This window comes from Crocodylus siamensis, chromosome 1, assembly GCF_052110815.1.
Source record: "Crocodylus siamensis isolate JL-2025a chromosome 1, ASM5211081v1, whole genome shotgun sequence".
In the NCBI taxonomy this organism is placed as follows: Eukaryota; Metazoa; Chordata; order Crocodylia; family Crocodylidae; genus Crocodylus; species Crocodylus siamensis.
In genome coordinates, this window is record NC_143395.1 from 160813837 (window position 1) to 160838071 (window position 24235).

Below are 24235 nucleotides of genomic sequence, written 5' to 3' on the forward strand. Positions count from 1 at the left end.
TGGAACAGCACCAGCAGAAGCTGCGTGCTGGCTGAGGCCTGGGCCAGTGGGCACTGGCAGGTGCCCAACACTGGGATCCAGCCTGCGGGCCATAATTTGCTCACCCCTGTTGTAAGGTAACACAGCAGATTTTAGTTTAATGTAACTACTTAGATCTTCCCTTTTTCTAATACAGCTGCATATGTTTTGTGTAGTTGAATTCTTTTTAGCTTGGGTTCATTTTTAAACCAAAATGGTTCACTGCTTTATATTGATCTGCTTCAGTGGCCAGAAAGCATACTCATGTTTTTGATTTTATTTGCTTTTCTCTCTTCCAGTGCCTCACAAATGGTTCGATGGCTAAAGACTATCTTCTCTATACATGCATCCTACCTTTCCACAGTAAGTAACTTGCTTGTAAATAGAGCTGATTAGATATTTTAAGTCAATTTTTGTAATTGCTTTTCCATTCAAAAATCCACCCTCCTAGCTGTCACTACTTACTCTCAAAATGAAGTTCTAAAAAAACATATTATATTGTTACTGTAAAGTATTCCATATGTTCTAGAATTCATTTGTTTGCTACATTTGTTCTGTGAACAAGTAATATCATTAGCATCAAGTCAGCCTGAAGTGCATGCTAGTAATAGACCCAGGTATGTTGCTGATTGAATATAGTGTTCATTTCTGTGGGGGCTGAATTCTCTAAACTAACATTGTATTTGCAGTAGAAGCTGTGTAGCAGACCTAAAACTCTTCATCTTTGGTTTGGCTGGGAGGGTAGAAATATGCTGGAGCTCGGGAACTAGCATAGGTAACATGGGTAAACCAGTGTAGTAGCTTTTACCTTCTTTCCCAGGTAATGGATTTAGACAGTCTTGCTCCAGCAACGAAAATCAGTCATTTGGCATAATTGATCCTTTCTGCTATAGAGAAGCTCAGATCTATATTGAGAATTTCATGGGTCAGGACCGTGGTGCGTCAATATTCCTAGGCTTGCAGCTGTAACTGTGTGACTTCCATTCATGCTACCATGCCTATCAGTACTCTTAAAACTGCTCACAAGAATGGAGTGAAGAAGGGAAAAAAGGAAGTGAGTTCCACCATGGTCTAAATGTGGCTTGAGGACTTATGCTTTTAGCTGACATAAGTACTTGTTTAGCAGACTGCTTGAGAGAGTCATTTAAACGCAATGAAATATTAGTTCTGTCTTTTGTCAGTGTCAATATGAAGAAAGGACTCTTAAGACAGCTCCTAAAGTGCAGTTAATTCTGTTATGTGAAAAGTTAGATAAGGGGACACGGCAGCCCTATTAATACAATTTCTCTTTCTCTCTAAAGTTGCCAGACTTGGTTCCTCAGCTGGGGATGCTGTACCAGTTAATGGAGAGCAGAGTAAAAACCTTGCAGAAGCTCTCTCGTCTCCATGGGAAACTCTATCTTCTTATCACCCAGGTGAATATAAGTTATAAACTCTACAGTGTTGGGTAAAAATGTTCAGAGATTTAACTTCCATTTCAGTTTGGTCTGACCAAACCTGTCATACACAACTTAGGGCAGATACTGGATGTCATATCAGTCCACATTATGCTTCCCAGTTGATTTAATCAGGGTCAAACTGTTTGCCATATTTAGGGTCAGGAAGGAATTTTACCCCATGGTCAAATTAACACCAACTGGGCACATCTACACACAACACTTTGAGCTCAGTAGATTCATTCTACTGCATATTAGCACAGCAGGCAAAACTCATGCTAATGTGCAGTAGAATGAGTTTACTACATGTTAGTGTTACCAAAAAAGCATGTGCCAGCGCAAATTAGCGGTAGTGCTGATTTATGGTGCATTAAGGCTGTACCTCTAATTACAGGTACTAAACTTGGTGAACAGATAGACAAGCACACTGGGGGAAAGGGGGGTGGTTGCTTTCCTCTGTAGTGGGGGGGTATGGCCCTCTATCCTGGGATTTCTTAAGCATCTATTGACAATATTTCATAGAAGCAGGACATTAGCTCCCATGGTTCTCCTGTGGTAGGTTAAGGTGTTAGGTCATTGTTGTTAGGGTTGAGGGTAGTGTTATGTAGAGTTTTTAAAATATGGTTAATATGGGATCCTTTAGATGGGGATGTTCCTGCCTTAGACAGGTTTTTGGACTAGACATCTGGAGGTCCTTTCTAGCTCTGCTTCTCTATGACTTTATGATAATCAGCAGATTGCTGTTGACCATATTTTTCATGTTACAGTATGTTTGGGATGCTGTTTTGCTTATTGGACAGTATGATTAAATGTTTTTCTTCTGCATGCTGATCCAATCTTTGTAATATAAAAATAATCAGAAGAATTTTAAACAGTTAAGGTGTATTTTTTTTCCTCATTTGTATTTTAGCTTTTATGGTTTCTCCCTTTTGTGTTCCCTCCTTCCCTCCCCTCCCCAAGATATTTAGTTGTCCTTAAGCTACAATTTAAGGAAGAGGAATGGAAGAGAGAATAATTTCTAAGTTTGGTACTCATGACTACGTTTGTCTCCAAATGCCTTTCAGATTGCAGCACTAGAAAAAATTCAGGATGTAAGTGATGTTAATCAGACTGCAAAGCTGGTGTATGAGGAAGGTAAGCTTAGGAGCTTTCTATGGGACTATCTTGAGAGTGCTCCTGGACTGCTGAACACGAGTTCCAGTTGTTGCACACATTTGCCAGCCACGTACATCCCAATTCTATACTTGTTGTTGTATGGGAGGTGAAATTGATGGAAGGGAGAAGGTGGTACACAATTGTGAGACAGCTGTTCATTGGTAGACTTTTTTTTTTCTTTTTTCCTTTAAGCCATGGTTATTTGATTCTAGTATGTGGAATTTAACTTCCGTGTCCAGAATTCTCACTTAATGGGTCTTGTCCGTAGTGTGAAGTACATCTTTACTGAAGGTGGATTTAATAAAGGAACTTCCAAATATGCTCTTGTGAAAAGAAACGGAAAAGGTGGTTTGTTTGACTCTAGGATTTAGGACATCTGTGTCCTTGTGTGAACGCTTTGGACCAGACATGCGTGGACATTGGGTTCCCCAAGGACAAGTAGCAGTGGTGCACCTTGTGCCACTGTTACTTGTCCCCAGGGAACGCCCATGCCATACATGCTTTAGCATGTGGCAAGCTGCCCTGGGTGGGGTAGGGGGGCTGGGGTCAGCGCTGTGCAGCCTTACCTGGGGGCCTCCCAGGGCTGCAGCCACAGTAATTCTGCTGAGTGGAGCCTGGCTGGCAGCGGAGTGCAGCTCTGCCCAGCCGCACTTTTCAGCAGCACGTGCTAGCCAAGCATGCGTTGCTCCATTTTTTTTCTGTGGATATCCAGGAGTAAAAAACCCGCAGAAAAAATCCCGGTGCAGCGCACGCTTGGCCAACACACCCTTGCAGCATGGAGAACACCAGACTGTGTGTATGTGGCACTGCAAACATGATTGCAGTGCCACATACTGCACAACCACGCTTGTCCAGACATGCCCTTTGTGTGCAAATCCTGACACATACTGATCCAAATATTTTCAGGCAGAAAGCCATTTTAAGTAATGGTTCAAGTGCCAGCCAGATCTTTGCTGTGTAGTGGCACACGATACTGGCATTCATCAGGGAAAAGGCTCTGCATAAAATTGTTTGTTCTTCCATTTCCAGAATCTTCAGAGGAAGGTTCGGAAGATGAGATGATTGCTGATAAAGATTCAGACGTAAGTAAAACTTTGTGTCTGGATTCTTCTTTCTGTTTCCCGTAACAAAAATGCAGATTTTTGTGCTTGTATCAAGGATTCAGCTATTCCTATTTGTCTCCCCTGCGCCCCACTTTTCTCCCCTGCCAGGACAACTGGGAAGAAGATGAAGAAAAAGAGGAACAATCAGAAGAACCAGAAATGGCTGTTGATAAAGAAATTAATGGTGACTCTGATTTGGACCCAGAAAATGAAAGTGAAGAAGAATAGCAGATCTTTAAAGAAAAAAAGAAAAGATCCCTAGTAAATCAAGTGGGCCACCTGAACTCTTAAGTTCTGGATCATTTTGCTGAAAGTTGCCGTAGTTACACAGGCCAGGCCTGAGCCTGCACTCTGTTATGTGCAGAGGCACATCTGGGTACTGTGCACTTCTGAATCCAGAATGTTTGACCACGCCAGCCTTCTCTCGCCCTGTGTCCCTGAGCTTATATGAAACATTTCTTTCACCTCCTGATCAGATTAAGCCCATCACATGGACATGCATTTGTATCTCAAGTGAAATAAACCTGCCACCGCCGTTTGTGTGGTAAACTTGTTTCTGGTTTACATTAAATTTGTTTCAGATATTAAAGGATCAAAGACCAATCTATACCTTCTTTTCTTGCTTCAGTTAGCAATAGCAAGTGGGCATCCTGCTACATTTGTTTTTTTCAAAAAAAGAAAAAAATATTTTTGTAATATTTAAATTCACAATTGAATTTATTCATTCCCCCTCTTCCCCCCACATAGGTTCACCGTGGCTGTGACAATGTCTAATGGCCAGCCTGGTTTAACCCGCTGTTTTGTTTCTTTTCTTTTAAACAAAATTGGACTCAAGACTTTTATATGTATAAATCCAATGACTTTTCTTGTGCTTTGGAAGGACATCAGAACTATCACTGGTTCCTAATTTTGTTTTAATTGAGCCTGTATATAAGTTTAATGCCGACCCCAAGGTAGGACTTTGTCTTGAAAGGATGGGGAGGAGAAAACAAATTTAAAAAAAAAAAAAAGGGTGGGGGGGTAAAGGGAGGGCAAATGCTTGTGAATATGTAACGCAAAGCGTATACATTTATTAAGGATTTTTAATCTCAGTGGCAGAACAAGGATTGCTGTTTGCTCAGCTATTGGAAGCTGAAGTGGTATAAACATTTTTAAGAGCAAGGTATCATACAGGTTGGAGCCATTCACCAGTATAATGTACAGTATATTTGTCTATAAATGGAGCTGTTGCAACTAAATACCGCCTTCTTTGTAAAGTGAATAAATATACATCTCCTTTACCAAACACTTGTTCTGTAATATGTGGGGTGAGGCCATCACTGGTCCGCTTCTTTTTTGTTAGCCAGATTTTCCAGGGGAAAAGTTAGCCTGTGTGGACTTTTAGCTTCCTGGTTTTGTGCATTTTCAGTCCTTGGTGCACACTTCACTAACATAAACTGCGCTGTTCGTGGTAGTTCTGGGTTTGCTTTAGCATGGGAGAAGTTGAGGTGGATCTTCTCTTGTCTTTTCCAGCCTTCACAGCTAAGTCTCTTGGAGTCCAGTAAAGCTGGAAGGGACCACAGCTTGTGTTTCCAGGCCTTGGTGCAGTTCCAAGTTGTTACTTAAAAGTTTCATTCTTCTAAATTTATAGTGATTTTTATGGGATCATTGGGAGGTTAGCTACACAATCCTGTGATCATACCTTGAAGTCTGTGCATAAAGTTAATTACCAAATTAAGTCCAGTCAATAGGAGGGTAGGTGTTAACCAAAATAGAAACATAGGAGGAGAAGAGGACTGGCCTCCTGGGCTATTTCATAGATTTCATAGACATTTGGGCTGGAAGGGACGTTGGAAGATCGAGCCCAGCCCCCCTCTTCCCCCCCCCCCCCCCCAAAGGGCAGGAAGTCAGCTGGGGTCATAGGATCCTAGCAAGATAAGCATCCAATTTGTTCTTGAAGGTGTTCAATGTAGGTGCTTGAACCACCTCTGATGGCAGGCTGTTCCAGACCTTGGGGGCTAGGACAGTAAAGAAATTCTTCCTTATATCCAGCCTGAAATGATCTTGTAGTAGTTTATGACTGTTCAACCTTGTCATCCCTTGGGGCACTCTGGTGAACAAATATTCCCCCAGATCCTGGTGGTCACCCCGATAAACTTATCAGTGGCTATCAGGTCACCCCCGAGCCTGCGCTTTTCCAGGCTAAAGAGCCCCATGGCTCTCAGCCTGTCATTGTAAGGTCTGTTTTCCTGACCTCTGATCATGTGCGTGGCTCTCCTCTGGACTCTCTCAAGCTTCTCCACATCCTTTTTGAATTGTGGAGCCCAAAACTGGACGCAGTACTCCAGCTGCGGCATCACCAAGGCCGAGTACAAGGGGAGAATGACGTCCCGGGATTTGCTCGAGAAGCATCTATGGATGCACGCCAGCATTTTGGATGCTTTAGTAGCTGCAGCTATCGCATTGCAGGCTCATGTTCATCTTGTGGTCAGTGATGACCCCCAAGTCTCTTTCTTCTGTAGTGCTAACCAACGCAGCACTGCTGAGCCTATAAGGATGCTGCAGGTTTTTCTTCCCAAGGTGGAGAACCTTGCATTTTTTGGTGTTAAACAACATCAGGTTCTCATCCGCCCCTTTGCTGAGCCTGTCCAGGTCAGCCTGGATCACCGACCTGTCTTCTGGCGTGGATGCTTTGCCCCAAAGTTTGGTGACATCGGCGAACTTGGCCAGTCCGCTTCTGACTCCAATGTCCACATTGTTAATGAAGATGTTGAAGAATGTGGGTCTAAGGACAGAGCCTTGGGGAACTCCACTGGTCACAGGACACCATGATGAGTGACTTCCATCTATTACTACCCTCTGGGTCCACCACGGAGCCAGTTTTCCAGGCAATGGATCGTGGTGGACCCAAGGCCACAATTGGCCAGTTTGGCCAAGAGGTGATCATGGGATACCAGATCGAAGCTTTTTTGAAGTCAAGATATATGACATCAATCTCTTCTCCCTTGTCCAGGTGATAGGTCACCTGGTCATAGAAGGAAATGAGATTGGTCAAACAAGACCTACTCACAACAAACCCATGCTGGCTATCCTTTGGATAGAAGTCAGGCTGATGGGCCTATAGTTAGCCGGATCCACTTTCCTCCCTTTCTTGAAGATAGGCACCACATTGGCCTTCTTCCAGTCTTTGAGCACTACACCAGACTGCCAGGAGTTTTCAAAGATCTGTACCAGAGGGTGGGCTATGATGTTCGCCAGCTCCTTGAGTACCCTGGGGTGTAAACTGTCAGGGCTGGCTGACTCGAAGGTATCCAGCCTCTCAAGGTGTTCCTTCACAAGGTCAGCATTGATGGAGGGCAGGGGATCTCCCTCGCCCCATCATCCCTGTCCCGTAGCGGGCATGGGCGTCCAATGGGACTGATTGAAAGACTGACGCAAAGTACCTATTTAATAGGTTGGCTTTTTCCTGGGCGTCAGTTGTCAGTTGCCCCATCTGGTTCAGCAGGGGTCCAACATTGCCCTTGCTTTTCCTCTGGCTCCCCACATATCTGAAAAAAGACTTTTTATTGTCCTTGATGCTCAAAGCTAGTTGGAGTTCAGTTGCAGCCTTGGCTTTCCTGGTTTGCTCCCTGCAGGACCAGACAAGTGCAGAATAATCCTCTTTGGAGGTGAATCCCATCCTCCATCCTTTGTAGGCCTTTCTTTTTAGCCTCAGGAGGTCTGCTAAGTCCCTGGAGAGCCAGGGGGCCGGCTATGCCCTCTTGCTGCTTTTCCTCCGAGATGGACTAGAATTAGCTTGTGCATTGAGGATTGCTCCCTTGAGCAACCACTCTTCTTAAACTCCCCTCCCCCTGGGGTCATGGTCCCTTAGAGCCTCACTGACATGCCTCCTGAGCTTGTTAAAGTCAGCTTTTCTGAAGTCAAGGACTTCAGTGTTGCTGACTGACTTTCCAACTTTACGGCAGATGGTGAAGGTGATCAGCTCGTGGTCACTGTGACCCAGCTTCCCATCGATCACTTGGTCACTGATTTAGGTCATTCCCCAATAGCCAGTACCAGGTCGAGCAGCGCTTTACCTCTCATTGGGCGGTAGACTTCTTGAGCCAGGTAGAGGTCATCCACGCACGAGAGGAAGCTTTGCAACCACTCGGTATTTGCTGAGTGATCCTTCCAGGAGATGTCTGGGTAACTGAAGTCACCCATGACAACCATGGTCCTGGAGCATGCAGCCTCAGCCAGTTCCTGGGCAAACTTCTGGTCAAGCTCAGGACTTTGGGTGGGAGATCTGTAGTAGACTCCCACCATTGTGTCCCCTGTGCCATGTCCCCCACGGATTTTAACCCAGAGGGTCTCTAGTCCACCCTGGTTGCCAAGATCAGTTTGCAGGGACGTGTAGCTTTCCTTAACATAGAGAGCTACACCCCCGCCCCTTTTAGCTACGTGATCTCTCCTGTATAGAGTATAGCCATCAATACTCATGGTCCAGTCATGGGTGGAGTCCCACCAGGTCTCCATTATCCCTATGCCATTGTGTTGTGTCCTGCATTTCCAAGCAGCTGTTTACCTAAAGAGTCCTAAAAATTGCCTACTTAAACCCCTCTCTCAGTATAACTACAAGGTGCAAACCAGAAATATGAAAACATACCAAATGCCTCAGGCAAAAGCGGGGGAGATAAGGGTACTGCCAATGCACTGCTGCTGCAGTGGGAGAGGAGTAGTTGGTTAGCATGTTTCTTGTGCAGTCCTTGTGTTCACTTTAACTTATTTAAATAGATTTTAATGCAATCACTGCAACTTGTGTTTTTGGGAAATTTAGTCGTCATGGCACTTCAGTGGTAATTCAGTTCAGATCTGGTTCAGTAGATGACAGAATATTTAGAATCACAAAGGCAGAGCAGGACTAGTCCTTATGCAGCACAGTGGAAAGTCTCTCAGCCTTTAAAATAGTAAATGTGAAGTCTCCTGTCCCTCTTCCCTTCTCCTAGTGATGGTACATTTTCATTATTCCTACTTGTAGTGCTTACAATTAAGACATCGCCAGCATTTTCTGCCAATCTCATGGCACCCTAGGGTGGCGCTGCTTGAGAATTGCTGCCTGTGGCAGTTTGGAACTGAATGAGTTCTTGTAAATGGTGGGAAGCTTAAGGTTTTTCTGAGATGAGCTATTAGACCTCTAGTTTGACCTGGTACCATAGTTTGGGCAGTCTTCGTAAGACAAAGTGCTTTCACTTTTATGCTCAGGTTTGCAAGGTTTTCAGGACATTGGTTTTCCTGCACTCTGGTTTGTCTCCTGTATTTTATCTCGTGTAGCTGCACAGGGAGGAGCCCTGGAGGCATCTTGAGTTTGCGGCAGGGATAGCAAAATTTCATGCATCAGAAGCCCCAGAGGTGCTATAATTCTTGGATGAGTGCCCAAAAAAGCCTCGCTAGAACACCTGAGTTACAAGATTTTGGTATCATTACCTGCCATGGGTAGAAACAAATGCTGGTAACCATGTGTTCTCAACCTGCGTGACACGGATGAACAGGCTGGGTTACGTTGACGTTCCCTTCGTGGATAGAGGGGAAAAGGGGGACAGGCTTGAATGGAAAAAGAAGCCTGGGAAAAGGCTAAGAACCACTGCTGGCAAAAAACGGCCCTAATCTGCTCTAGAAAAATGCTGACAGCATAGGAACAGCTATACTAGCAACATGTTGTTTTTTTTTGGTATTGCTTATTTTTGCATTTATGTAAGAGTAGTGCACTGTAGAATTTTGCAATACGTATAGTCTGATTTTTAATATAAAGGTGCCAGGTTGTGGCTGCCTAATATAATTAGTCATATAAAAAGATGAAGTTTCTAAATTAAATTGCAGTGGAGCAGCAGCCTGGGTTCCAGTACTCACAGGTAAGTGTCCTAATAACCAAGCTATCATTCTTTTTCTGGCTCAATTTAGTTGTATCATACAAAGTGGAAGAGTTTCAGCAAGAGTCAGTTAAGAGCCATCCCAGGCTATCCAGTTGCTCACTCTTGGCAGATGGATTCCAGTCCTTGCTTCAGATACGACATGAGAGGGATTTGAATGTGGGTCTCTGATATTACAGTAAGCACCCTGACCACTGGGCTACTGGCTATTAAAGGGGCTGTGGGCATTCCCACCAGCTCTCTCTTTTTGTAGTACAAGGTCCATTCTAGTTGTAGTAGCCATGTACCAAGAATGCCTACCAGACTGCAGGCCAGAGACAGGATCACCAGGGGAATTTCTTGTTTTTGAACAGTTTGGTCATGTCAGTATATGAGAATGAGTGTGTATAGGGAATACGGGTGCCTCCCTAGCTTTGGTAGTTGAAGCAGAGATTTTAACTATTTGAATGTTTGTGGTATCATAGGAAAGTGTAGTTGGCATGAACTTCATGAGGTCATGTAGTGCAGTCCCTTGCTCAAGGCAGGATTATCTCTGACCAGACAGACACCCAAGTCTTTGCAGACCTTCCCTAGAATCACTTGGCAACAGAGCCAGGATAGAATCCTGTCGGTCTGGGTTGCAACCTGACCTATCTATCCAGTAGGCTACATTACTCCTTAAGTCTTCCACCTGGTATCTCAAACCCAATACATCTCATATGGCATCTCAGATATTGGCTTCTACACATCCAGAATGGAATTGGTGGTAGTGAGCATAGGGCCACTTAGAATAGCCCAGCTCTTTCAAAGTGCACATGGTATTTAACTTCTCGGGAGCTTTGTGTTCAACCCAGTAAGTTTGGGGTCTTCTATGGCGAGGCCTGGAACTTTGTTGCCCTTGGAAGCCTTTACCAAAAAAAAAAAGTCTGACTTCAGCAATGTTTATCTCTATCTGCAAAGTCTGACAGGATTTCTTCCTGGTTCTGAGCAGGTAAGCTGGATCCCATTTCTGTGTTCAAGAGGAGCTGTGGTTGGAGGAAGGTATATATATGTGTGTTGCTTCTGGTTTCTGGGCCTGTCCGAGTGCTGTTCATTTAATTTGAGATGCGGGAAGTGGTAAGGAGGAACAGATCCAAGGCTAATGCTAAATTGGGCTTTATCCCTGATAGGGATTTGGGTGACAGTGGTGTCGATGTCTGACAACTGCCCAGATCAAGGTTAATGACATGAGAACTGTTTGTTTGCAGCAGTAGTTCTCAGGCATGATCTATACCCTGCAGGCTGGGTCCTTACCCGCTGCCTAGCTACAGTTGAGGATTGGATGCAGATATATCGAAGCTGAATCCAGGCAAGACAGGTGATGGTGGTGGCAGACCTTGTGACTTGGGGCAGGACAGACGCACATCATTGGGGTGCAACCACCCTCTGTCACTCGGGTAAGTACTATCTATGTGCCAAGTTCATTTGGCAAAAACTGTGGGAGGTCGTTCTTGGCAGTCACTCCTGTTCGAGAACTCCCTCCCCTTGTGGTCTGTCTGAGCCCGAGTCTAGTCTTCTGGAAGCCTTGGAAGACCTTATCTGGACAGGCCTTCAGCAAGGTGGGGTTACGTTTTGAGATGATGTCTGGGGAATTTGTTCCATCACATACTATTTTATATTAATATTTGTGTCTGTCTTTATAATCCGTCTATATTGTGTGTTTTTATTTATTCTAAGCCACCCTGAGCTGCTTCTGGGGAGGTTGGCACATGCATTTAATTAATAGAATAAAACAAATTTCAGTTTGGCCTTAGCTATCAGTGTGTCCTGCTTGTGGTTGTTCAGCAAACCTCATTCTGCTGTCACCACTCTCTTCCCATCCTTCCTGGCCTTAATGTCAAGTTTAATTCTGGGTGTCCTCTTTGTTAAAGGAAGGTTGTTATTCCTAGGAACTGGGATGAGCCCAGCACTAATGACGCTGTATAAAGCTCAGTACTGAAGATGGCCAGTAGGTGCCAGAAGTGCCTCATCTAACCAGCATGGCCAACAAAGGAGTGGAAGGGATGAATTTGAAATCTTACTGCCACTGACTTCATGTTGTTGTAGTTAAGTATTGATCTGCAATTCTTGTCTGCTTTTCATGACTTCTGTGCTGCCAGGCATTGAAGCAGCTCATCTGACCCCTGGCAAGTCTCTTGGGCAAATATTTCTTAAGCAGGCATCTCACTGATGATTATATAGGGATTTGCTGCTCTTTTTGAGGACACATCACAGCCTGGATTCAGGGAGGTCTTGCTCTCAGGCCCCCTGTGCTCCTGGGAAGTGACTGGATGATCTGACTAGATGCTTTAATGCTTTTCAGTTCATCTTTCAATTTCTCTGCTCATGGTTTATTCATCCATAAATCAGTGCCTCAAAAATTCCAAATAGTTAACAAAATGTGCAGACAAATGGAAACAAAAGAGCAGCCTGAGGGTAGTGAGGGAGAAGGAAAGCAAAGAGGGGAAGGGAGGGGGAAGAGCAGAGAGAAGACTGGACACCTGAGCTGCTTTAGCCTTGAAAATTACAGTGCACAAATATTGACTTGCTGCTGGTGTCTCATTCGAAAGCTGACTATGATAAATGTTCAGGTGTCAGGGCACATTCCTTACCTGAATTCTTAGTGTGATCTCAGATTTTTTTTCCCCCCTGCCTTCTTTCCTTTGATAAACTGCCAGGGGTTTTATGTACAAACTAAGCTGTCACCAATATGTGGTTGTTTTCCCTGTTCTTTGGGAGGCAGAAATTTAGTCATGTACCTGGGAATTTAGAGACTGCTGTGTGGAAGACTGAGCACTGGCTAGACAGCTGCCTAGATGCTTGCTCCCTTTTCTGACTTCACTAATTTACTACCAGTGAAACATGCTAAGAATGAACTTGCAGCTCATGGCTTTGACTCCTTGAGTTCCTCATTATGAACTTGATCCAATAACATTGTCCACCTCTCTTCCACTCTGCCCAACGTTGTATCAGCTCCCGTCTTACAGTATTGTGCCGGTTACTTAATATTGGTAATGCACTCTGAATATATACTGTGCTACCAACAAGACAATTCTGTTGTGTAAAGCAGCTGAAATAGATTCCTCCTGCCGGGTCCTGATTTCAAGGTTCGGCATGACCCTGGCACTAGGTGATGACCCCCTAAAGTGGTGCACAGACTGTAGCCTCTTGTTCTGCTGCCGTAATGACCATAGTTCAGACCGTAAGGTCCTACAGTTCTAAAGATCCTTTAGTTTGCTAGGGTGGGGGGCTGCCTTTCTTGTGCATGCATGTGTAGTGTTGAGCACAATGAATCTCCAATTCCCACTACTCTGGCTTCTAGGTGCCACTGTAGTGCGACTAATGGCTAGTCATTTTAAAAAAATAAATAAATAAAAAATGACCAGATCCCTGAGCTCTCAGGACCTGGCAGCTTATAAAGCTTTTTGGTTTGCTGTAACAGCAGGTCAAAAGAGCCCAATTGAAATGGGAGAAAATAGCTTCTATTTAATGTGGGCTACAGAAATGCATGAAAAACAGCTCCTCATTCAAACAGGGCAAATAAATATCCCACCAGCATTTATTTGGTCGTCACCTTGAAGATGACTTTTAATGGCTCAGTTGCTGTCTGAGAGAGGAATCCTCTTTGGAACAGCTAGTTTATCCTTTGAGCACCCTCTCTAACTGCACTAACTTTTTGGCCTTTTTCTCAAAGGTGCTGCAACAGCATAAATCTTTGAAGTCAAACAGATCATCTACAAAGAAAAACCTCTCAGAAGTGAACCTGGGACATTGTGTAATGAGAAATCCAAGCATCCCTGTCTCTCTCTATCTGTGCTGATAGAGGGAGCTAATACTGTCCACCAAAGGGATGAATAAATGAGATTTGCATGTGAACCAATCTCTTCAAAGCTGGATGTGGGGAAGGAAGTTATGGAAATGCTCCAGGGGCTCTTCTAATCATGAAGATGGGATTAACTATAGCTAGATCCCTTAAATACCTTGTCCAAGTGTGGAGTACTCCCCGTGGTGTCATCTGCCTTTTACCACTGAGGGAAAAGCTGCTCCCTTTAGGCTCATATATTTGTGTCTGAACATGTTCTCTATGCACCTCCCAGTGTTCTTGTACTTCTGCACACTATTTCCTGTGGGTGGCCATACTCTTAGTTTTTCTCCAGTGCATTTACTGTCCTCAACAGCGAACAGCACTTGTCTGCTGGTTATTTTACTGACTTCCTGAAGCCTCTGCAATAAATTGTCTACACTACCTCTTGCTGATGGCACGTTTCTGGGGGAGAGAGTATGTTGTGTTCTCTTGCACATACTAAACTCATTCTTTATAATTCTGCTGTTGACCGATGGGGGGCAATAAATGATTTATAACCATGGCAACAGTTGCTGTGGGAAACTAGGATCAACAAGAATCTTTTTCATGTCCACATCAATGAGTGTATTAAAAATCTTCCCACTCTGAATCAGGCAAGAGCATTTTGTGCCACTTTTAAAAAAATTCTGTAGAGGTAAGTGAAACTGAAATCCTATCCAGTGAAATGCTGAGCATTGGGACTGACGGTCCTTTAATTTTGCCTCAGGTGGAGCTATTTGTTACCTGGTCCCAAAAAACTCTTCTGCCTCCAACTGATTATTGGTCCCATGGGTGGCATCAGGTAGGCCTGGTTGGATTCTGGTTTTCTGTTTTATTTGACTGATACGCTGTTTCTGTAATGCAAAAGGCTTTTGGTTGAACTCTTACAACTTGTGTGAAGTCAGCTGGGTTTTTTGGTAGCTGTTATGATTGACTGCTTTCCAGTGTTTGAAGGTAAAGGAAGCTTAGGTGATCACTGACTTTCTGTGTAATGTGAAGCTGTATATACCATAGTATATTCCATGCAAGTTTCTCAAAGCAATGAGAAGCAATTATAATTGGGATTACAGAATCAGAGGGGTCTGCATATTATATGAAAGGCTATGGGAGGGAAAAGGAGGTAAGTTTAGAACGGAATACCTGGTAGTGAAGTGAAGCTTGTTCAGGAAAAGGCATGGATTAAATTAAACACTGGAGGAGGCCTTAACCAAATTTTGCTTTATCCCTAGAGAGCTCTGAACCAATTTATAACTCAGCTTTGGCATTCTCCAAAACAATTTTAAAATGTAATTGGAACTAGGAGGAATATGTCCTCTTTACAGCTGTAAATGTTCCCATTTAAACACTGACATTCCATTTAAGCTTCCATTTTCAGGGGCAGACTGCCCTAGCTGCAGTTGTTTCTTAAATGAATTTTTGGCTAGCCACACAGTTGAGGCTTGTTCCTCTGATGTGATGACTTTGCTTACAAAGTTCCATTCATTCTGACCTGGTTGTGCATCTCTGCTGTCTGCTTGGTCATCATCTCAGCTGTCCTTATATGCATTGGTTTTAACACTGATTCTGCATCCAGACAGTCCCCTCTCAAACACCCAAAGAGAAAAGACAGGTGAGAACTATGCCATGCTATTCTCAGGCTTTTCATCAATGGGTTGTGTGCTTATTGAGTGCATGCTGTCAAGTGAAGGACTGAGGGGCTCCTGTCAAATTCTTGTGGCTTCCTTGATGGGATCTTGCCACAATATAAAAGGCCCAGCTGCCCCATGATTGACTGGAGCAGTTAAAGGATCAGGTAAGTGCCCTTCCATGCTACTATGGTTTTTGTTCTTGTTGAGAGCTATGCAGCACCAAGGGCTACTTAATGTATCTGCGAAGTTGTTAGCAGATTACCCTCGGATCATGGTGCTGATTTATGCTGCATCGTGGTCCAGCATCGCACAGGGAGCATCGAACCTAGGGGGATGGGCCTGTCTCCAGTGATGAATCCCCCACCCACCTCCTTTGCTGTTATCTGATTGTGTTAGTGGGTTTATAAATAGCAATGGATTTGGGATTGATCTCAGATCACTGGGTATGGCTTGAAAGATGAATAGTAAATTTACCAAAAGTAGAGTTTTGGGGAGTAGAGAAAGAGGAGGATTGAAACTACTTCTGAATTTGTGTCACATACACAGTGTATTACAAACTGAAAACGGGTGGGGGGAGATTTAAACAAAAATACAAAAAATCATTAAAATTAATTTAAGCTTTTGAATATTTTGTTTAAAAAAGACTTTTTGTTTAAGAATGACCCAAATTAAAAGAGTTAAATGAAAAGTTTAAATGATGAAAAAATGAAACAGAATATTATGGTTTGGGGCCAAACCAAACACTTCAGACTGACCCAAAAAAACTAAGAGCTTTTGTTTTGCCAAAATTTTCTGTTTAGATTTGACTCAAATTTTGATTCCCCCCCCCCCCAATTTTCTGTTCCACTACCAAAATTTCTCCAATTTGCCCTATCTCTGTTCCTGAGAAAGGAGCCCGTGAAAGAAGCTGAGTGGGGCCAATCAATCATTGCTGAGGTAAAAATCCTGTCCCAAAATTGTTATCCTGACACTTCAGTCTTTCTAGCTGAGCAGAGCAATTCTTATGCTGCTCCTGGAAGTGGTCACTTTATTGCCATTTAAAAATAACATTTAATCGACAGATCTGTGCTTTGCTTTGTTGCACAAATATGGCTAGCTTTGCTTTGCAGCTCACGGTCTGCTCTGCCTTGCCCAGTCGTACAGTTTTGCTAAAAAGAGAGCCAGCTCCCAGGTCAGATGCTCCATTCACTTGGCTACCGATAGGGAGGTTGGCCGCTCTCCTTCAGAGAAGCGGGGTCTTTGTAGAATACAGCAACAGCACTGGAGAGACAGAAGGCCCCTCTAGCTGCAAGCTCACTTGTATCTCTAGAGCAGTATGGTTTTCAACCTTTTTAGATTCAAGGCACCCCTCCTTCAGTTTGAGGCACCCATCATTATCCTTAAAGCACCTTTTGGAAAATGCCAGCTCCTACGTTTTGCTCATTTCTTGACTACAGAAAAATGATGAAGCAATTCACCTGGTGCAAAGAACTCAGAAGGACCACAGCAGGTCAGAATGTTTTTGACACTGCAGCTTCCTAGTTTTATCTTGTGAATCATGTTTGCACACCTCACACCACACATGCTAACATTGTGTGGTATCCCACAACATCCTTGACAGGATTTTGACAGGCATGACAGGGAAAAGAAAATCCTGGCAACTCTTACTGGAGTCCCTCTCATTTTTTCTTTACCCTTATTTGCACCGGTGTGGGAGAAGGTCCCAGAGTATGTGGCACAGTGTGTGGATCAGGCATGTGCTGGTGGCAGCTGCAAGATGGTTGGCTAGAGCTGGGGGATGGATAATTGAAGAGTGGTGGACGAGGTTGTCGGGCAGGATCCATATAAACAGTTGGGGTTGGGAGCCCTGGCCAGATGTTTGCACATTAAAACCACTTTGGATTGATATAGTCACAAAGGCTAGCACTACTGTTTTCCATCAACACATTCTCAAAAGCCAGAAGTGAACAGGTACAAAACCAAAATGCTGGTATGGCAGATACTGATTTCTTCCTATTCTACAGCAGCTTGGGAGGATGAGCTTAAAGAGACTAAAGTATTATTTGGAGATAGGAACTGATGCCTGGTTCCTCAGCGACAGCCAATCCTGGAACCAAACCTAGTTTTAAGAAATTCAGTTAGTGTTGTCAGATCTCGCCTTACAAGCAGGCTTTGTTTTCTGCCTCCACCATTAGGAATTCTTGTCTCTGTAGGTGTTCAGTCTGGCCCTGATGCCCCCAGGTTTCTAAATAAGTTGCATGAAGACTGGGAAGGAAGGGCTTGCCATAGGTCCATGTCTTCTTGAACCATCTGAGATCTGAGGACCTGCCTCCAGAGCTTCAGGGCACTGAGAACAGTCGTATCTCCAAGGTACTCCATCCAATTTTTTTTTTTTTTTATTTTGGCTCTTACTGTTGTGCAACATAAATATTTTCTTCCAGAGAGGAGGATGTTGCTATGTTTTCAAATGCCTGGAATGTTTGAAAAAAAACAAACCAGAAGGAAGGCATAGCAAGGGTGTTTGAAGCAGAAAACAAAAATGGTTTTTGGGGATATTTTATAGATAAATAAGCTCTGGGCAAACTGATGAAACTAATGAAGTCCCCCAGTATCAAACATGTATGAGCTATAGCTATGTTCTCTAACGTGCATTTCTTTGGTATGTAGCATTAAGCAGAATGTAATAAATCTCAGCTTTCCCTTTTTTTGGACTACTATGAGTTTTTAGCCTTTGAGACTGAAGAAAGAGACTATTCCTGCCTAAAAAGAATGAAATGGAATGGGTGCAGTGCTGGGTGACTGAGCCATTGGATAACCAGAGACAGTGACTCCCCTTCCTTTGGTTTGACAAGAATGCCAGCTCCAAAACTCGGTGGCTGTTGCCTTATTATCAGTGCTTATCTGTTGCATGGCTGATGAAATGCGATAGGGATGAGAGTAAAGCCTGAGGGACTGGGCACTGGAAGTTGCTGCAGGTTAAACAAATTCAGCAGAAGAAGTAGAGATAAGAGAAACCAGGGAAGGGGCCTAGCAGTGAGCCCAGTAAGGGGCATATTTTCTTCACTGTGCAACTGCTGCAGTAGGGCAGTGAACAAGCAGGGGCATTAAGACTTTACTTTTACCCCCATGGGCTCTGTATGGATCATTCACAGATAGTAGTGGGTGTTGCTGCACTCTGCAGGGAGCATGCCATGCTGAGCTCATACTCTGGCCCATGAGGTATCCTTAAACACAGTGTTCGGCCTGCCCCTCTGCATGAGCTTGACAAGCCAACTATAGAGCCCTTCAGGGACTGCCACAAATAATTCAACTGCAGGGAGGGGTGAGGAGGTAAGTGGTGGACAAAGGGAGGAGCTCCAGAAATGTGTGTGTAGGCTGGTGGAGCAAATTGGCTGAGCTCAGTGGTTCCCATGAGTCCCCTGGAGCCCATGATCACCCTACTAAGTCTGCAGCTAACAAGGGCTAGGGCTTTAGCACAGCTTAAGTGCTCCGCAGCAATTGTCCCTGTCCCTGCAATTACCCCTGGTAGGCAAGAACTAAACCAGGGCCATTCAGCTTTATTTCACTTGCGGGGGCTACCTGCCTGATTCAGCACTCACAGCACAACAGGTAGAGGGACAGTCATTGTGGAGTTGAAGTAGGATAAAGCCCCACCCACTGTTAGTTGTAAGCACCTGAATAACAGTAACTGTGTAGATGGGAGGTCTCATGAAGTTATCCCCACTGTCAGCAGGGTTGCTCCTGGGAAAAGTCTGGCAACCCTTCGTTTCAGTCCACCAGAGGTAGTGAAATCCTGCCAAGGTGGGGGAGCATGGGCTCACCAGAGCTGAGGACTTGGCCCAGGGGCAGAAGCAGTCTGTAGTGTCACGTGCTCGTGCTTGAGAGGAAACAGTGGCTTAGGCAGTGCTCTTAAGATTTATTTTTGCTCAAGGGCTTCAGATTAGAGCCCTAATTAAAGTTGATGAGTAGATGCTCCAAACTTCAGGTACAGGACTTAGTTGATTTGGGCTCCATGTGTCATTGCATTATTGCTGTTGAAGGATTGGAGTGGGATAGGTGCCTCTCCTCCACTCTGTGCAGATCTTCCTTCCTTTAACTTCCTTGGTCAGCTTGGGTCTTTCAGCGTCACCTAAAGATGCCTGCCCTTATTCCTCTTGGCATCACTTCCTTTGTCAATCCCTGGCTTGTTTAAGCCTTCTCAGGTCTGGGAGCTAAGCTGCTGGCTGGGGGGCAGATGAACAGCACTGTCTGATTCCTTAATAGCATTCTGTACTCTGAAGTGCTTTATGATGTAACAACAGAAGCTAGAGCATTTAGGGTGTGAGTCAGATGGGTTCTGGTCACGTCTAGTGTCTGAACCGCAAAACTCTGGATCTGGATTTTCAGAGGTCATGTGTGTTTAGAGCTGCTTTTTGTTGGATGTAGTTTCAGTTCAATGCCTGAGAGGAGAACTAAGTAGAAGAGGGAAGGGGCGATGAGAACAATGTTTGGCAAGTCCCCAGAGATGAAGGATGGTGAAGAAAGCAGAGCTAAGAGAAAACTGAATGCTTCAGCAGATGAGTTCCCGAATGTAGCCCGGCTCCTTCCTTTCCTTTCTGCAGAACTGTAAATATTGGTAGAGCTGATGCAGAGTCTTAAATAGCTGTAGCTACCTGGCCATAATTTCAAGCTCTTGTCAAATGGCCCCCTAATTACATGTAGGGACATGGACAGCTGCCTATCCTTGTGGTTATTTATTTGCTAGGACTTCCAAGCTGATGGTAGTTCATCTGCAAACAGCCCTCATGGATTTTCAGTGACGCATACAGACTGCAGAGCAGACTGACTGCTCCTCAGCAGAGCTTAAAGCTCTGACTCTGGCCCCTCTTAGGTTTTCTTTTCTTTCTATTGGGGATGTAAAATATGGAACATATTCTCTTCTTGTTACCGGCCATCTCTCCTACTGAAGTTTTGCTAGGTGAACCTAAGAACTGCAACAGTGCTTCTGTGTTGAGAGCAGCCCTCACAGCTTAGAGAGGCACCTTATTTCTCCCACCTTTTCCATCCCCTACACAAAAGAGTGACCTTCCTGCTTTGTCCAAGGCTCTGCTGCTTTGGTTCCTCCATTGCATGGTGTGCAGTTTCAGTCCTACATTCCTGGGACAGTGCTATCTGTACCTTGAAGCATGCTTTGAACCACAGCCTAATGCATTAAGGGTTTGGTTCCATTGTCCATCACCTTTTAGTATCTAAATACATCCCATGGGAAGTAGATCGGCAGTAGCCAAAAGCCTACTGGACTTCCTGGAGGCTGGTGGGACTAGTTTCTATGATGTATAGTCAGGTCCTGTCTCATCCATTCTGGGATTTCCTTGATCTTCTCCCAGTGTAGAGTTCTATTAGTGATGCGTAGACCAAACGCTACACAGAAAAAGGACTCCATTCCCTTTGGATACTTCATCAGCCCTTCTCAGCCATTATTTAATCTGGATCCCTGGCATGTGTTTTTTTTTTTTTTTTTTTTTTTTTTTTCCCCCCAGCCTCCCTTTAGTCTGTCATTAAACCTGAAGCTTCCGGTCAGTATATTCACAGGGTAATTCTCGTTTATCTTGTGAATTAGGCAGAGAAGGTTTACCTTCTTGCCTTAAGGCTGATGTAGAGAAGTGCCTTGTCATAGGGCAATATCATATTCCAAAGGACTGTGGTGAGTGATCCAATACCTCTGGGCATGATAGTTTGTATCCAAGCTAGCCAAGTCACCAGAGCTCTGCAGGGCGCTGCTGACAGCGCTACCTTGCTAGCCGCTGGTTGCCCAAACTTCATAGCTGGAGGGAGCACCTGGCTGGCAATTTGCCAGGAACTGCAGGCCTGGGCATAATTTACATATAAATGTACGTTTTAAAAGTACCATCCCAATAATGACTCTGATGCAGATCTCCCCAGGCAGATGCATGAAAATAGCTTTTGGCTGAATGCACCTGGAATTAAACGAAATGGGCATTCCCTGAGTGGTTTGAGAGGAACAGCAGCTCTGCTCCTGTGCTTGAAGCTGTATAGTAAAGTGCACAGGAAGAAGGACTATGCTGCAGACTTGTTTTGGCTGTGCTCTGGGCTTCGTTGACCTAATAGAATGAGCCGGTCTGCACTAGCACTTCACAGCTCTGCCCTTTTCCCTTGAATTGAAGGGTACCGTTTTTGCCTCCCAGGGGTAATTCCCTTAAATTGAAGGAGGCCTCATTTTGCATGACTCCTAAGTGCACTGACCAGGTGAATGGTGGTGTTGGATGGCTGGGTAAAAGCAAGGGAGGGTGTAGGGGAAAAGCGGCTGGGCCTCACGAACACTCACAACAGCTGTTGGTGCTTTCCACTGCAAAAACTTAACACAAAATATGGTGGCCATCAGGCTCTGATGAGGATTGGCCAGGCACTGTAGAGAGACGGACAGAAAGCTTGCGTTGCCTGACCTGGGCTCTGCTACACTCATGTTCTCAAGTCACCAGAATTTCTGCTGACCTCAGTGCTATTTATTAAAGCAGTAGCTAAAGCTGACAAATGTAATACAGGCCTAGAGTTACTTCATGGAGCGTTCAGCTTTGATAGATGGCTGTATGTGAAAGTGAAGTCAGATAACAGAGTTATAGTTAGAGGAAACAAGCTGTCTCCTCATTTCCCCTGTCTGCAGGTTCAACTTTGCTTTTATGTGGCTCCGGTCTGGTCGTCTTCCGACCTGGCTTATTTGGTGTTTGATGATGTCTTGTAACAGGGAATGGCCAGAACCAGGCTCCCTCATCTAGAAAAAAAGTTGGGTTCTGGGTCTGAGTTGTTCAGATCAGCCCCTTCTCCAGCTTGAAAATTACTTTTGTAATGGGATTTCCTTCAGATGAACAGTCTGCTTCCTGCAGTGCCAGGGGCTGTTGTACTCCTGTTACCAGTGCTGACATGGATGTTGGGGAAAGCTCTACTCCCAGCACCAAGCATGTCCCTTTACAATGTAGAGATGCACACAATGATCGACTCCTAAGCCACAGGGATAAAAGCAGGGCATCCTCATGGGAAAGTTACCAGTCTTTACAGCTCTGGAGATTGAAATCTTCCATCCATGGTGCAGCTACAGCCCATGGGTGTAGGACGGGTGGCAGGGAACTCTTTATCCATGATCTGTGACTGGCAGGGCAAACAAGTGGGAGCAAGAAGGGAGTTCATCTTCTGTGAGCTTTCTGCTCCAAACCACATTGCCAACAAAGGAGCAAGCCTTGGTGGTGATTTGGAGACACAGATACTTGCTCCCTAGTGACTTAGAGGCCAAAAACTAATTTTGTGTGGCCAGTAAACAGGTATTGCAGGATAATGCCTCTTCATTATTACCATCTTGGGATTTAGCAATCCGAAGGTAAAAGGCTCTAGTATTAATGCCCTGAGCCACCCAGTCTCCTGGATAAACAATATTTGACTGTAATTTCATAACTCTTGACCTTGTCACTTATAATACTCTGATATTTGTGGTTTCCTTCTCACTTTTCCCTTCCAATTAGTCCTTGAATAGTCTCTGCCTGACGCACGCTGTTTTATATTCTAGGCCAGGAAAGATTTGTTGAGTGCTCTGAAACACCCCTGTCTAATTCCTGGTTATATACTACTGAGCCTGTCTTTACATGACGTGCATTGCTGATGGCGGCAGGGGCTGATGTGTGTATCACCCCATCTCTGCATGTGGGGCATTTATCTGATCCTGGAACGGCTGTTATTACTTGTCAGTATTGTTTATGAAGCTTGAAGGGATTAAATATGTTATCGATTGCAAAACTGTGAGTGAATGTGGAATCAGCAAGTTGAATTTAGGTAGGTAGAAATTTGTTAAAAGAATGAAACTCCAGTGAATACTGTGTGTCAACTGGGTGAGCGCCAAGGTCTTTCCCCCAAAGAATAGATACTGTGCGTGCTTAATTAGGAACACAAGGGCCATCTAGTCCAGTGCTTTGTCTGACACTAGCCAATGCTTCAGAGGAAAGTGCAAAATCCTCACAGTAAGCAGTTGGGGGGTAATCTGCCAGTATCACTACTGGTTCATTTGGAGTTGCTAAAATTGCTTTCTGAATCGTTATTGTTAGCTGTTTTAATCTTCATGAGTTAGACAATGCTTTGGGATGGTTATATTTTCTCTTTAGAGAATGACGTCTAGAGGAAAGATGGTTGTGATTTAAAAACAACTAGAAATCATAGGCATTTGGTCTGGCTGTGATCACAACGTACTTTGAAACCTTTGTCTTTGTTCTTTGTGTATGGTACCTTTGCACCCCTAAGAGCCCTCTCTGAGCACACAGACAGCACCCATTTTGTTCTTGGTTCTTGAAAAGCAGTCCCCTCGTGCTGTGCTCTCTCTTTTGAGAGAGAGGGAGAGAGATGAAGTAGGCTGTCCCTTATGAAAGCTTATGCCTCTCTAAATTGGTTAGTGTCTAATGTGCCACCCTGCCCTGTTTTCCCCTTAAGTTTAAAGGAGGTAGGACTCTAGCACATTCTTTTTGGCTATTTCTGAAGTAACATTTTTAGCTCACAGTGGTATATTTTGACCTTCTTATATCAATCGCATGGATTTTACTTTCCAGTTATGGTTGTCCTGGAGACTGCATTTGACCATAGTCAGCCAAGCAGTTTGGAAAAGGTACTATCTTTTATGCTTTCACATTTTAACGGTGTTCCTCATCTTATTTCCCTCTCCCTTGCTGGAGCTCCCTCATGCTCCTGCACATATTACATCTTGCATCCTTGTCCTCCTCCACCAATATTGGACACTACACTGAAAATAGTAAGCAAAGTGGCCTTTCATTCTGTATTTATATCTTGTCTGTCTTGGAATTAGGGAAAGCAAAGATACTTCCCCCCTTCTTCCCCCCCCCCCCCAAAAAAAAAAAATGTACCAAAGACATTTCCTAAATGTAAACATTTTGAGTTTAAGGGTTTTTTTTGTTTGTATGGGGTTGTTTTTTTTTTTTTGGGGGGGGGGGAGGAAGGGGGAGGGGGTTCTGCTCTTTTCTACGGCCTGGATGGAAGGAGTTAATTTAATCCCAAGAAAATCATATACTGATCGAAGGGGAAAAAAGAAATCCCCAAGAAATTTGATCTCTGATGCTTCACTTTACAACTCTTATATTTCATTGGACTTCCGTGGAACACCAGATGGTTTAAAAGCAACCAACCAAACAATCCAAATGCT

The 24235-nt window shown here is 44.2% G+C and overlaps 1 protein-coding gene across 1 annotated transcript in view; it reads left to right on the forward strand.

The window, feature by feature from the left end:
• The window catches only part of WDR43 (WD repeat domain 43), a 43674-nt gene extending 38677 nt beyond the window's left edge, over window positions 1–4997 (forward strand). Inside the window, exons 14-18 of the mRNA XM_090047175.1 lie at window positions 318–381; window positions 1320–1433; window positions 2519–2588; window positions 3639–3691; window positions 3821–4997. Coding sequence (XP_089903301.1) covers window positions 318–381; window positions 1320–1433; window positions 2519–2588; window positions 3639–3691; window positions 3821–3940 — 421 coding nt within the window. The 3' untranslated portion in view covers window positions 3941–4997. The remainder of the gene's footprint in view (window positions 1–317; window positions 382–1319; window positions 1434–2518; window positions 2589–3638; window positions 3692–3820) is intronic.
• Window positions 4998–24235: the final 19238 nt, after the last annotated feature.